Genomic DNA, 13,337 nt, shown 5'->3' on the forward strand with positions numbered 1-13,337 from the left:
TACCTTCTTTAATTAAACTACTTGAGTGACACACTTTACCTGGGATTTTACTGTTACTGTGCAGGCAATGACATTTAACCAAGTCATTCAGACTGGACCAGATGAAGAAGGCAGTGATGACAAAGCAGTGACAGCAATGGGAATTTTGAATACCATCGATACACTCCTCAGTGTAGTTGAAGATCACAAAGAGGTAAGGGAAAAACTCTTTCAAAGCAATTAAGTGCCCTAAGATGCTGGAAAATAGTTATTGTACATTGAATAAAAATCCAACAATATGCTTTCTGCCAATGTTTTAAAATCCTTTTAGTTAAAAATCTGTTAAGCTTATTTACACCTGCACACACAGGTATAAAATCATAACTATGTTGCATGTACAACCTAGGAGCCATAACCATTTAAGATCTTGGACATTTTACAGATTTCTGTAGCAGTCCAGATACTTGGATATAATTCTTGTGTACCAGCAGATGGAGGCAGTAACCACTAAAATTGAGTGATGTCATTTGCTCAGTTTGTCTGTAGCAAATGTAACAGTCTTGTCAGCTGTACTGACAAATGTCTGACTTGGTGCCCGTCTACCCTTGGAGGAAAATAGATGCGTCAGTAATCAACTTACAGTATTGCGTCCATTTCCTGCTGATGTATCAGTTTGCTGTCTGCCATGCAGCAAAGTATTGGAAAATCTGCATAAGGCCAAACTCAGTGTAGGGTTTTTTCTTTATTGACTTTGGCATGGTTGGCACTTAAAACTTACACCGGCATATCTGTCGGTCAAGGGTATGAAAAATATTCACCCCTGAAAAACATAGCTCTGCCGACCTAATCCCCATTCTAGACAGGGCTGACCTAGTTACTGCCTCTTGAGGAGGTGGATTACCTACGCTGATGGGCGAAGCCCTCCTGTCTGCATTAGTAGTGTGCACTAAAGTGCTCCAGCTGTGCAGCTGTACTGCTGTACCATTTTAAGTGTAGGCGTTCCCTGACGTACCACAGTGCTGCAGCTGCATCTGTTCCACCCTGGTGTTTCTAGCATAGACATATCCTGCAGCTACACTAGGGGGCTCTGCTGGCATAACTCTGCTAATATAGCCTCTGTAGTGTAGACACAGCCTTAGTCTGTGTTGTAAAATACTCCAGCAAAGATTGTTGTAGCTACATTACTGAGTGTTATGCTACTACACCTACTGACTTCTGATAAATGTTTTAATTCCATGGTGCCTAAATGGCTTGGTAATAAATATGTTCTTAAAGTTCCAGAGGTCTTGGTTAAGGAAGCATACTAAGGGTATGCCTATACTGCAATTAAAAACACACAGCTCGTCCATGCCAGCTGACTTGGGTTTGGGATAAGAGGCTGTTTAATTGTGCTGTAGATGATCGTGCTTGGACTGGAGCCTGGATCATGGGAGGGTCCCAGAGCTCAGGCTACAGCCTGAGCCCAAATGTCTACATAGCCATTAAAAATCCCTGAGCTAAGTCAGCTGCCACAGGTGTCTAATTGCAGTGTAGATGTACCCTAAGACTTTTGTGTCAAAGCTCATAACATGATGCTGCCATATAACAAACCAAGGGACGTTCTGGTTTCTTAACTAGTTTACTGTTGTGTTATATGTATTCATTTATTATTTTTTTAATGGGGACTAAAAATGTTACTCAAAAACTAAATTAAAATAAGAGTAACAGTAAGAATAAGCAAAAACATACCTAAATGAGATTCCTCCAAGATCCAAAGAAGAATGGTGTTCCAGGAAAAAGATGGCATTAAAGAGAGGCTAACAGATCTTTAGCTATAATGGTGCAGTTATAATACATGTGGTATTCAAGAGAGATGTAATCTTGTAATGTTTGTTAGAAGGTGACACTCTAGTAAAGGTACTTTACAGAATTTTATTTTAAAACTTATTTAAAACCAGTTTTTACATGTGCTTGAAACTCATTTAAACTTTCTCTTTCAGATTACGCAACAATTGGAAGGGATCTGTTTGCAAGTTATTGGAACAGTTTTACAGCAGCATGTTTTAGGTATGTGTCTCCTTGTTTGTGTCAATTATTTGCCTGTCATTAGCATTAAATTTAGTGCTAAAGTGCTACTTCCATTTTAGAATTCTATGAAGAGATCTTTTCCTTGGCTCACAGTCTGACATGTCAGCAAGTCTCTGCACAGATGTGGCAGCTTTTGCCTCTTGTTTTTGAAGTTTTTCAGCAGGATGGCTTTGATTACTTTACAGGTAAGAAATCCTAATAAAAATGTCTTAAGATTAGTGGGTTTGATATATTTGTGTTGGGGCATAAATGAAATAAATCTCGATTGCAATTTAACCAATGTTCAGAACAGAGTTATATTTGCTGTACATTATTTTGACCAAAATAGTTTTGCTTAAGCCATCTATATAACAGGTTTGTCAGGTGACATCCTACTATAGTAGCCAACACCATGTTTAACTAGCTTACAATAAGCCTGAAAGCTATGTATTAACAGCTAGTGTTGTAAAAAATACACAGAACGGCTAATTGATTATTCTTATTTAATAGATATGATGCCTCTCTTGCATAATTATGTAACTGTCGATACAGACACGCTTCTGTCTGACACAAAATATCTTGAAATGATCTACAGTATGTGTAAAAAGGTAGGTAGACTCGTTCTGTCTAAAACTTACTGGCCTGTGTACAAAATGGAAAAAAAAATTTTGTAAAAATGTACTTTCTTTTACAACAATAGACTCTCAAACTGGAGACTTTTAAATTGTATCCTTCGGATATATGTTGTTTGGTATTTGCCATGACTCTGCAAGGAACAGCAGCTTGAAAAAAAGGAATTTACCAAGTCACTATCAGGGGTTTAGTTAAAGTAAACTCCCTCCCGCCCCCCAATAAGTTGTGCATCACATAAGAATATTAGAAATATGCATAGGCAATGGCTGGAGTCAGTCGTCGTCGTCTTGTATTATTTGTATTACAACAGTGCCTAGAGTCCCATTTGAAATTGAAGCTTTATTATGCAAACATGTAGTAGGAGATTAAATCTAAATAGACAAGATAAATAACGTGGGAAGGGAAACAGGCACAGGAAGATAAAATTACTTGCCCAGGGCCACACGGCAGATTTGTGGTAGAGCTGGGGATAGAACTCTGGTCTCCTGGCTCCTGGTTCACTATCTTTTCCACTGGACTACGCTGCCTCTCAACATTTTCCATCCTTGGCATTTTAATCTTGTCAATCTGTAGGGGTATATCGCATTCTTTGGAACCTTAGCCCTAGTTAGCCTAGGGAAATGCAAATCTTCTCAAATACAGTTAGTTTTCTTTTCAGGACTTGTGTATTGTATATGTGAGTCTTGTTATCTGAACTCTGCACCAAGCTTGCTCTTTAGATTGAAGTGCTAACATTATTTCCTTTGGTTGAGTCTATGATTGGAAGTGTTTGAATTTTGTTGTGAATAACTTATCTGAAGAGTTATAGCCCTTTTTGTATTTGTGAATTAGCTGCAAACAAGTTGATTTTTCATCTATTTGTTTATTTTGTAATTGAGTAGTTCTTGCAAACAAACCATCTTAATTATTTGTGACCTGGTCATTATCAGTTTTTACTACTTGTTGTTTTCTATTAGTGCCATGTGGTTAGTCCTAGATTTTTATAGTATTTTCTGGTCCCTGGTTGGACAACAAAAATGTTATAAACAAGCTTTATAAAATTCTATGTGAATTGTTCAGATAACTATTCAGTGAATCTTTTGCACAAATAAATGTTTTCAAAATGGCTGTGAGCACTTCTTATGCAAGTACTCCTATAAACTTGTATACATACTAAGATTCAGCATTTTTGCAGCACAAGTAGATGGTTGTTAGCTGCAACCATTTTTTTTTTTTGCTCCACTTACATATCTCCAGTTATGATCCTGAACCTTTGTTGATGGTTATTCCCTTTTTTCTCTTCTTCACTGATGAAAGCTGGAAATGGCACTCTAATTTTTATAGGATACTAGTATTTTAATAGAGATCTTAGTTGTAGATTAACTTCTCAGAGAAAAACAGAATATCGAAAACATCTTTTATCCATAAGCAGAAAACTAACAGTAGTCTACTGTTTTTCAGGTCCTTACCGGAGTTGCAGGAGAAGATGCAGAATGTCATGCAGCAAAGCTATTGGAAGTCATCGTTTTACAGTGCAAAGGGCGTGGCATTGATCAGGTTAGTAACATCTGCTTGCTTTCTTAAAATCATGTGACAAAATCCACCATGTTTTAGTGAAACTAACAGTATCTGCTGAGATATCATACTGCAGTGCTAGGAGTATTATTAGGCAGCACTGGTAGAGCTAGAAATGCATATTTCATACTTTGCCTCCAGAGGTAGAGTGCATCTGACAATCCAAAACACTTCCATGCATGAGGGAGTACAGTTTAAGAGCAGACTACCTCTTTTCGCTGTTGGATTAAATTCTGTAATGCACTCGAGTGCAAGGGAAAGATTTAATGGGCCACATGGCAGCCCAGAATAAAGAAAGAGGGTGACGCCCATAGCATCCCTTCTTGTACTGGCAAAAAAGCACCATCTGTAGGGACGCAATAATTTCTTCAGATTGTGTTTTAAAGAAAACTTAATCTGTGTTGAAATAATACTGCTAACCCTCTGCTTAGGGAAGCAGAGAAACTATTCTCCCACTTCTGCTGGATATCTTGAGTTACATCCTGTAATGCTGTTCTCCAGTATTAATAACTGACATTACTACAGTAAAAAGTCAAAGGTGTGTTGTTTTTAACATGGGAAGTGACTAAGTCTGTTTTCTGGAGTTACTGATGTTCATATTCTATTTACACCAGCTAGTTTTTTAAAAAACAAGATTACAGAATTATTGGGGAATTAAACATACACTTAAATATCTTTAGTATGGCTATCATGGGTAATATTACAACCCCAAGTACTACATATAGGTTTACTCATGGTTAATGATGTATTTCATTCATGTTGGCTTGACTTCTACCACCAATTTAACACTGAGGTGTTAATATCCTTGCGTTACTTACTGTTTTATTTCATCTATGTGTATAACCTCAGGTATATTTGTGCACCAGACTGCTTATTCAGCAGTGTTATGTACCATTCTGCAACTGTACCTATGAAATACTGTTGTTAAAATTATATATCTAATTATTCCATGTTGTGTATATAATTAACTCTTGCTTTTGGGGGGGAAGGGTGTTTGATCCATTAAAATACTGAGTTTATAACGGTTCTCTCTCTTCCAGTGTATACCTTTATTTGTGGAAGCTGCATTAGAGAGATTGACCAGAGAGGTGAAAACAAGTGAACTGCGAACGATGTGCCTCCAGGTTGCCATAGCTGCTTTGTATTACAACCCTCATCTGTTATTAAATACCTTGGAAAATCTTCGTTTCCCCAATAACGTGGAGCCTGTCACTAATCACTTCATTACACAGTGGCTTAATGATGTAGACTGTTTCTTGGGGTAAGCTGCTCTCAGTTTGAAGACTGCCATGTGTAGTCTACCACCTATTTTCTATTTTTAGAAATTGGAAATAAGTAGATATAAAATGTTGTTGTTTTGTATTTTAGACTTCATGATAGAAAGATGTGTGTGCTGGGCTTGTGCGCTCTTATTGATCTGGAGCAAATACCACAGGTTTTAAATCAAGTTTCAGGACAGATCTTGCCAGCTTTTATCCTTTTATTTAATGGATTGAAAAGAGCATACGCTTGCCATGCAGAGCATGAAAATGACAGTGATGATGATGATGAAGCTGAAGAAGATGAGGAAACTGGTAAGGAAACTGAAACAGTACTGTTAAATTTCAGTGTCTCGTGTCCCCTCCATGTCCGACAGTCTCTAGAGCATGGGGACAGCCAGCCCCTTCCTGTAATTCCCCACAGTCCTCTACCTCCACAGATAAAGCTAGTGCTGGGGCTTTGGAGCTTCTTTTTAGCCCTTTTATGGATCCGTTTGGCAATTTTCCTGACTGGAGCAGAAGTAAACTTTTTTTATGGATGAGATTCCTGGGCCTCTTCTCTCCAGAGTTGTCTTGGGCTGGCTCTTTTTATAGACATCCCCTGATTCCCAGGGGGTTATTGCTGGGACAGACCTTTCCCCCTTGCATCTATTTGAACCATGAGTGAGGGGCACAGAAAGAGAGCTGTAGGTGGACCTCTTGTTCCTCCACGCTCCAGCTGTGCTACAGAGTGCCCCGTGTCCTGGTGCTTTGAATCTGTATCTGAAACAGCACCTTCCTGCCTGTTCTAGCATAATGTAACCTCCACCTCATCAGCTGTCTCCAGTCTATCCAACAATCGTCCTTTCCAATCTCTCTGATCAGTCTTCCTCCTCTTCAGATCTCTTCTTTGTCTTTCTGCATGAAGTTCAAACTTTTGCAGAACTTTTGCCTGTGTCCACATCTATAATCTCCATCACTTTCCACCTCTCCCCATGCTCCTGCCTGGACTTTTTAGATACTAAATTCCTTGGGGTTAGGGACCATGTCTTGCTTAAATTTCTGAAGTGTCATGCAAAATTTGCCATATAAGTGTATTTATTAATAACTAGTTTCTTGTGGCAGCAACATGTTCCTTTCCTACTGCTCAGAAGATAAGGATAGGGACCACAAAGGAAAGTGTGACACTGGTAGAGGTGGAGAGGGGTGGCCCCTTTTGTGTGAAACCACATTTTTATTGATTCCATCACTGATCAGTATAACCAAAATCATACCTGAAGATGATGATTTGATTCTGAAGATAAAAATCTCATTGCTTTATATGTAAAAGAGTCCTCTTCTGTGACATTCGCCTTACAGAGGAATTAGGGAGTGATGAAGATGATATTGATGAAGATGGACAAGAATACCTAGAGATTCTGGCAAAACAGGCAGGAGAAGATGGAGATGATGAGGACTGGGAAGATGATGATGCTGAAGAGACTGCTCTGGAGGGCTATTCAACAATTATTGATGATGAAGACAACCCTGTTGATGAATATCAGATATTTAAAGCAATTTTTCAGAGTAAGAACTGTATTTCATCTGCTAGCTGACAGTTACATATTTTAATTCAATTTTATTTTGTTTTTGGAAAATTAAATGCATAATGGATTGTCATTTGGTGACAAATTATTGATTTAGTTCCCTCTCTAATAGAGAGAGAAGTCAGTGTGGCTTCCGGGGTGGGAGAAGGGAAGGTTGAAAGCATTTAAAGAGGTTAACATTTTTTGAGGCATTTTCATTGCTTTTTAGAACACTTGTATCTGTTTCTGAAATACCAATTTTAAGATTTCTTGTATTCTTAGTACTGTCTCTTCTTAGGGGGACTCCAAGTCAAAATACAGGCTGGTTTCTGATTAAGGTGGCAGTGAGAAGAAGTTCTGAATGATGGAATATTCTAATGAGATGAATTGTCCTTTTTTTTGTTTGTAGCAATTCAGAATCGTAACCCCGTTTGGTACCAAGCTTTGACACATGGTCTTAATGAAGAACAAAGAAAACAGTTACAGGACATAGCAACTCTAGCAGATCAAAGGCGGGCAGCCCATGGTACCTTCCCATTCATACTTTATAGCATTTATTATTTTTTACTATTTAAAAGTTGATATGCTCAATGCTTCACAAGACATGCAACGTGGACAGACCCTATCCAAAAAAACTTACATGTTAATAAGACATAAATAGAGTGTGTGGGTTGCAGTGGGAAGCCCAAAGGAGAGAGGATAATTAGTGTGTTTTGAATAGTTCAGCATTAACTTACAGCTTAATGTTTTAGCTTTTGATAATGTAACACTGTCAATATTTCTGCTTAAAATTGGTTCCTGAATAGTGATCTCTCGAAACATATATTGGAGGTGGTTCAGACTTGCCCACAAGGTTCTAGGCCCTTCTGTACTTCTGCCTGTTTCTGTGCCTCCAGTGATCCAAATAGAGTAATGTCTCTGTTCCCACCATTGTAGTCTTAACTTCTAAAGCTGATTGGGAGAGTAGGCAGCAATAAGCACAACTGCCATGGCTTTGCTCTCCAAACAGGGACCACCTGCCAAGCTCCTTTGTTTTGTTTTTTGTCTCCTCCCCCATCACAATGGAGCAGGCAAACAGAACAAGCTGAAGACCATGAGGTACGCAAAATATAAGGAGACCTCCCAGGAGTTGGAGGAGCAAAGTTCTGCCACAGTTGTTCTCTGCTCATGTAATCTCACTCTGCTGGGTGACAGGCCTTGGTCTATGTGGCTTGTTTGGGTCTGTGGATGCTTCTCCTCCCCCATAAAGCAGAGACTCTTTTAGAGTCACCTCTGCAAGTATGGATCAGTCCTCTTCATCTCTTGGGACTCAGCAAGCTGGAATTTCATCTCCATGATCAAGGACTCTTTAGGGGGAAGTCCAAAACTTCCAGGCCTCCAGCCCACTTAAGGGAAAGGATGTCCCATTGGAGGTTCATTCCAAAGTGGATAATCAAGTCACTTGGCAAGGACAGTCAGGAGGATTCTAGATTCCTTGACTTATTTCCTAGCTGCAATCATGTTGGTAAGAAGAATCTCCAAAATCTCTGCTCTTGAAGAACATGTAACTGACTGTGCCATCCTTGAGGACTGTGTATTTTGTACTCCCACAGTCTTGTAACCAAGGTTTACCTTTTCCACCCAGCTCCCCACATCTCCAATGCCTCACAAGCAAGCAGTCTTCCTTTAGCTAATACAAAACCTAAACACATGATATAAACAGTCTGGCATATTGTAAATGTGAGCAGTGGTGCAAATAACTTAGTAGAGCTGACCGTCTGGAAAGCATTATTTGTTTCCTTTCTTCCTAAATGCCTGGGCCTGAAAGCATCGAGACCATCTTTAGCTAGGGTGGATCATGTGCTACAGTACACAGAGTATGATCTATGGCAGCCTGGGCAGAAAGGGCATCAACCACCGGAGGATATCTCTAAAGTGGCCACTTTATTCATTCATTAACAGGTTTATAAAATACTACAGTATTAACCATCATTCTTCAATACAAGCATAATAGATTAAAGTCTTAAGATTAGAAAAGAGAGAATATTTTCCTTCTGTTTCTTACTACTTCCTCTCGCGTATGTCTGATTGGGGATAGGTCAAGATCCAGATTGGAAAATTTGTTCTTTTCTTGGACTGACCTCCTCCATTCTGCCTTACCTTCAGAAGTTCTTCAGAGATATCTTCTGAGTCCATGTATATAATTAAATAGGATTGAATAGTAACATAACGAATCAGACCAGTGGTATGGCTAGTCGAGAATCCTGCCTATCAGCAGCCAGTACCAGTTGCCTGAGTGGAAAGGTGCAAGAAACACAGTAAGCAGCTATAGAATAACGCAAAGGGAAAGTTTTTTTTTTTTCCTAATCATTATCAGAAGTTAGTTTATGCTCTGAAACATGTTTTCAAACGCTTGGATTTTTTAATATCTACTATTGGAACTCTGGATGTCTTTATCCATATAAATGTCCAGACCTGCTTTGATCCCTGCTAAACTCTTGGCCTTAATGATACCCTGGGGGAGTGGGCTCCACATGCTAACTGTGCATGTTATGAAAAGGATCAGTTTTAAATTTTCAGCTGTTGGTTCTTAGTGCAAATTAAAGCAACTTTGAGGCTCATGTAATTTACATCAGCTGGTAATGTGTTTACATGCTTGTGTTAGCCAGGGATTGCCCATAGCACAGGATCCTCCAGCTGGGCCCTCTGCGACTGAGCACACTTCTGACTTGCCCTATGTTGGAGACAGTTAGAATGTAGTCCACTATTGCTGACTCTATGCCATGCAGGAATTTCCCTAACTGAAGAGCTTTTCAGCCCCTTTACAGCACTGGAGCAGTGCACAAGGCTCATGGCATGTGCAAGGTTTTGGTTCTCAGTGTTTCCTTACTGCTCTGGAAGAAGTATTTGTCTGGTCTGAGTGCAGAAGAGGCACAAACAAGTCTGAACTGCCGCTGGTATTTGCAGGAAGAGAGGCACCATTCAAATGCGTCTGATCGGGAGAGAGTGTCTCAGAGAGGAAGTAATCAGGCAACTGTATGTTGTGCCTTTGATCTATACTAGTCTTGATTTGTGTGTGCATTGTAACTTATGAAAAGACACACCAAACCTATATAATTTTTTAAAAACACATGGAAACTATATGACCAGTCAATGTGGTCAGAGTTCAAATGTAACCGTTGGTCCCTTCAAGATGAGGTTAGAGACGTGGACTCTGGTTGATAGAAAGAAAGGTAGCTGAGATTGAGAATTAGAACTGGATGAGTGGAATGTAGAAGGGATGTTGAATAATTTAGTGCTTTTTGTTTTTCATAGTTTGCACCAACCTATGCAGCGTAGCAGCCTTAACTGGAAGGAGACGGTTTATTTTGTGTGTGCACATGTGCATAGAGAACAACTTTCCTCTCCTCATTGTTCCGTTTATACTTCCCCTCCTACTGTTGAATCTGGGCAGGAACATTGAATTTTTCATTGACGTTCAAATGGTGCTTATTTAGTACAAGTACGGTTTTTTTAGTGACTTGATTGACTGGTCCGTAAAGTATCTCTTGTTAAACAGAAAGCACTGGAAGTTCCATAGCAATCCAGTGGCCAGACTTTCAGCTGTGTTTGACTCCTATTCAAGAACACGTCACACAGGAAGCATTTCATTTAAAAACTGTAATTTTTGAATTTATTATTAATATTCTCCGTAGATTTTTAAATCATAGTAAAATCTATTGCCAAGATTTTCAAAAGTGACTAGCAATTTTTGGGTGCCCAATATAGACACCTTAAAGGAATCTGATTTTTAGACTGTTGCTCAGCAGGTGCATTTTTGGGTGTCTCAAGCCCCCAAAATCTGAGGCATTCACAAACACTACCTACTCACAGACCGATTGTGATACTTACATTTTTTGATATCTTACATTCTACTAAAATATTTTTGTCTTTCAGAATCCAAAATGATTGAAAAGCATGGAGGATACAAATTCAATGCTCCAGTTGTGCCAAGTTCGTTCAATTTTGGAGGTCCAGCCTCAGGAATGAATTGAATTATCATTTTTCCTGCTACTGTGTGATTGTAGTGAAGAGCTTGTGTTCCTCCCAATAGTGGTTCCAGAACTGGTTCATGTTATCTACAACTCACTCTAAACGAATTGATAAATAGATTGGACAAAAAAACCCCAGAAAGTGGGACCTGATCATGCAACCTAATACTGGAAAGCAAACCAGAGGTTTTTTGAAGATAGGAAGAACCTGACTTGAAAGCTTCAAATGACACACCGTGGAAATCTGAAATCAAGAGGGGATGTCATGAAGGCAGCTTTTCTTTTTCTGAGGAAAAAATAGGCATGGGCTGCAGGACTATTTAAAATGTCTCATTTACAGGACAAGCTAGAAGGCTGATTTAATTTTGACACTTGTGGCAGTATGAGTATTGGCCCAATTTCCTTCCCTGTCCCTCCTCTCTATTGGGTGTTTATTCTTTTCATGTAAATAAGATAAGGTAATCGGATAGCCTTACTTAATCTTCATCATTTCCATTCATCAAGATTGTTCATATGTAGAATATTGGACACTTATTGTAGCACTACATAACTGGTAAATCTGTAAATGAATTAGCACTTTCATATTGAAACAAGCCTGCTAGCCTATGTACAAAATAGCAAAATGTTTGCTGTTTGTTTAAAAAAAAAAAAAGAAAAAAAAAAGGATGTAATGGGGAAAATAATTTCAAGTTTTAATTTAAAATTAACTAGCAGTTTTGTACCTGGTGACTTTGTGGTGCAGTCACCTCTGGTTGTGACTTGAATTCGGTTATGTAAAAAGGGGTTAGTGATATTTCATTGCTGCTAAAAAACAAACAAAAAAAAGGCAACACCCTCTGTGTCCTTTGTTTTTCTTAAAGCTCTCAATGTACAAGTGGAAATTTGGAGACAAAATCTTAATGTAAGCACTGAGAAACATTATCTTCTCTGAAGCATGTAAATTGGACATGAAATTCTGCTCTTAAAGAGTTTATTGAAGTGTGTGGATGAAACATCTATATATGCAATCTATTAAAAATTAATTCGGCTAACTTGGGCTTGATCTATGATTGCAGTTTATTCCTAATTTTGCAAAATAATTCATCCTGTTTTTTTCCCAGCAACTGGTAGTGGCTTTAACCACTACATTTCCTTCCCTGTTTTTGCACTCCCAGCATTAATATGTGCTCTGTTTGCCTGGTCCAGATGGGATGTTTGAGGTTTCACCAAGCTTTCACTTTTGAAGCCATACTTTCCCCCTTCATCTCCAGCACCTCCAGCTGTTATAGTACCTCGTATTTTAGCTAGAAAGGCAAAATAAAGTTCCCTCTGGGACCACTGTCAAAACCACTCTATCTAGGAGCCAGCAGTAAGGTGCTGTGAATGGGCTGGTTTATTGCCCCCTTTTTCTTCTCTGAAAATCTAAATTAATAGTTTGATCCTGTGTTGAGATCATTGGTGTCAAATCTTTTAAAGCAAACATTCTTTCTTTTGGCTGTTTTTATGTGTCACCTGCTGTTACAACTGATATTAAACAAGCTACCTTAATTTAAATGTAAGCCTCCAAATCTTAAATGCAGGTTAAAATGAACTGAGTTTATATCTGTAAAAAATGAAACTGAAATGCACATATATATAGATATATATATATTATGATATTCAAAATGCAGTCTTCAGAAAATTGGTTTGTGTGGTGTGTTTATTTTTTGAGTCAACAGAGTAACAGGTATCCAGAAGTTGGGTTTTCCTTGAGTTTGACCAGTAATAGTTACTACTTTTTGGCTTGTCACACAACTACTAGGACTGTTCTGAGCAGGGCTAATGGACGTTTCACGTATGCCTCCGTTTTGGATTGCCTTTCTCACACAAATCTTTCCATGTGCACAAAAACCAGTTCTAATGTGAAAGACTAGTCCAAGGCTGTGATGGAATGTTTCCCTATCTGAACACTTTAAGGGGATATGTGTAAGCAGTTTGTGGAATGAAGGAGTAGGAAAGAATGGATATTGCATCTGGTATAGAAGAGCCTACGGTTAGCCTTGAGCCTGGGTATCCTATATAGAGATGTGGTATGATAGCCCCATTATCACTTGCTGATTCCTAAAAAGGTTGACTGGCAAAGTACATATTTAAAATAAAACTTCTGAAAATGTGTATTCATTGCAGGCCTCAAAATGTGTTCTACTGTTGAGGTGGGAATCTCAAAACTTGATTTTGCTTTTGTGGCAAGGTGATACAAGATATTATTATAGCATTTACTTTCCTGTCCATTCCTGAACTTTGAAAGCTTCCCTAATTTAACATGTTAAAAAAAAATAAAATACTGTATTTCT

At 38.6% G+C, this 13,337-nt stretch overlaps 1 protein-coding gene across 1 annotated transcript in view; it reads left to right on the forward strand.

Annotated features, from left to right (window-relative positions):
- The window catches only part of IPO7 (importin 7), a 49,620-nt gene extending 36,678 nt beyond the window's left edge, over positions 1–12,942 (forward strand). The window contains exons 16-25 of the mRNA XM_074955030.1: positions 65–193; positions 1,959–2,025; positions 2,106–2,231; positions 2,536–2,633; positions 4,099–4,194; positions 5,253–5,473; positions 5,581–5,786; positions 6,810–7,016; positions 7,425–7,541; positions 10,931–12,942. Of these exons, the coding sequence (XP_074811131.1) occupies positions 65–193; positions 1,959–2,025; positions 2,106–2,231; positions 2,536–2,633; positions 4,099–4,194; positions 5,253–5,473; positions 5,581–5,786; positions 6,810–7,016; positions 7,425–7,541; positions 10,931–11,028 (1,365 nt within the window). The 3' untranslated portion in view covers positions 11,029–12,942. The remainder of the gene's footprint in view (positions 1–64; positions 194–1,958; positions 2,026–2,105; positions 2,232–2,535; positions 2,634–4,098; positions 4,195–5,252; positions 5,474–5,580; positions 5,787–6,809; positions 7,017–7,424; positions 7,542–10,930) is intronic.
- Positions 12,943–13,337: the final 395 nt, after the last annotated feature.

The sequence above is a fragment of the Natator depressus genome, chromosome 6 (genome assembly GCF_965152275.1).
Source record: "Natator depressus isolate rNatDep1 chromosome 6, rNatDep2.hap1, whole genome shotgun sequence".
Classification (NCBI taxonomy): Eukaryota; Metazoa; Chordata; order Testudines; family Cheloniidae; genus Natator; species Natator depressus.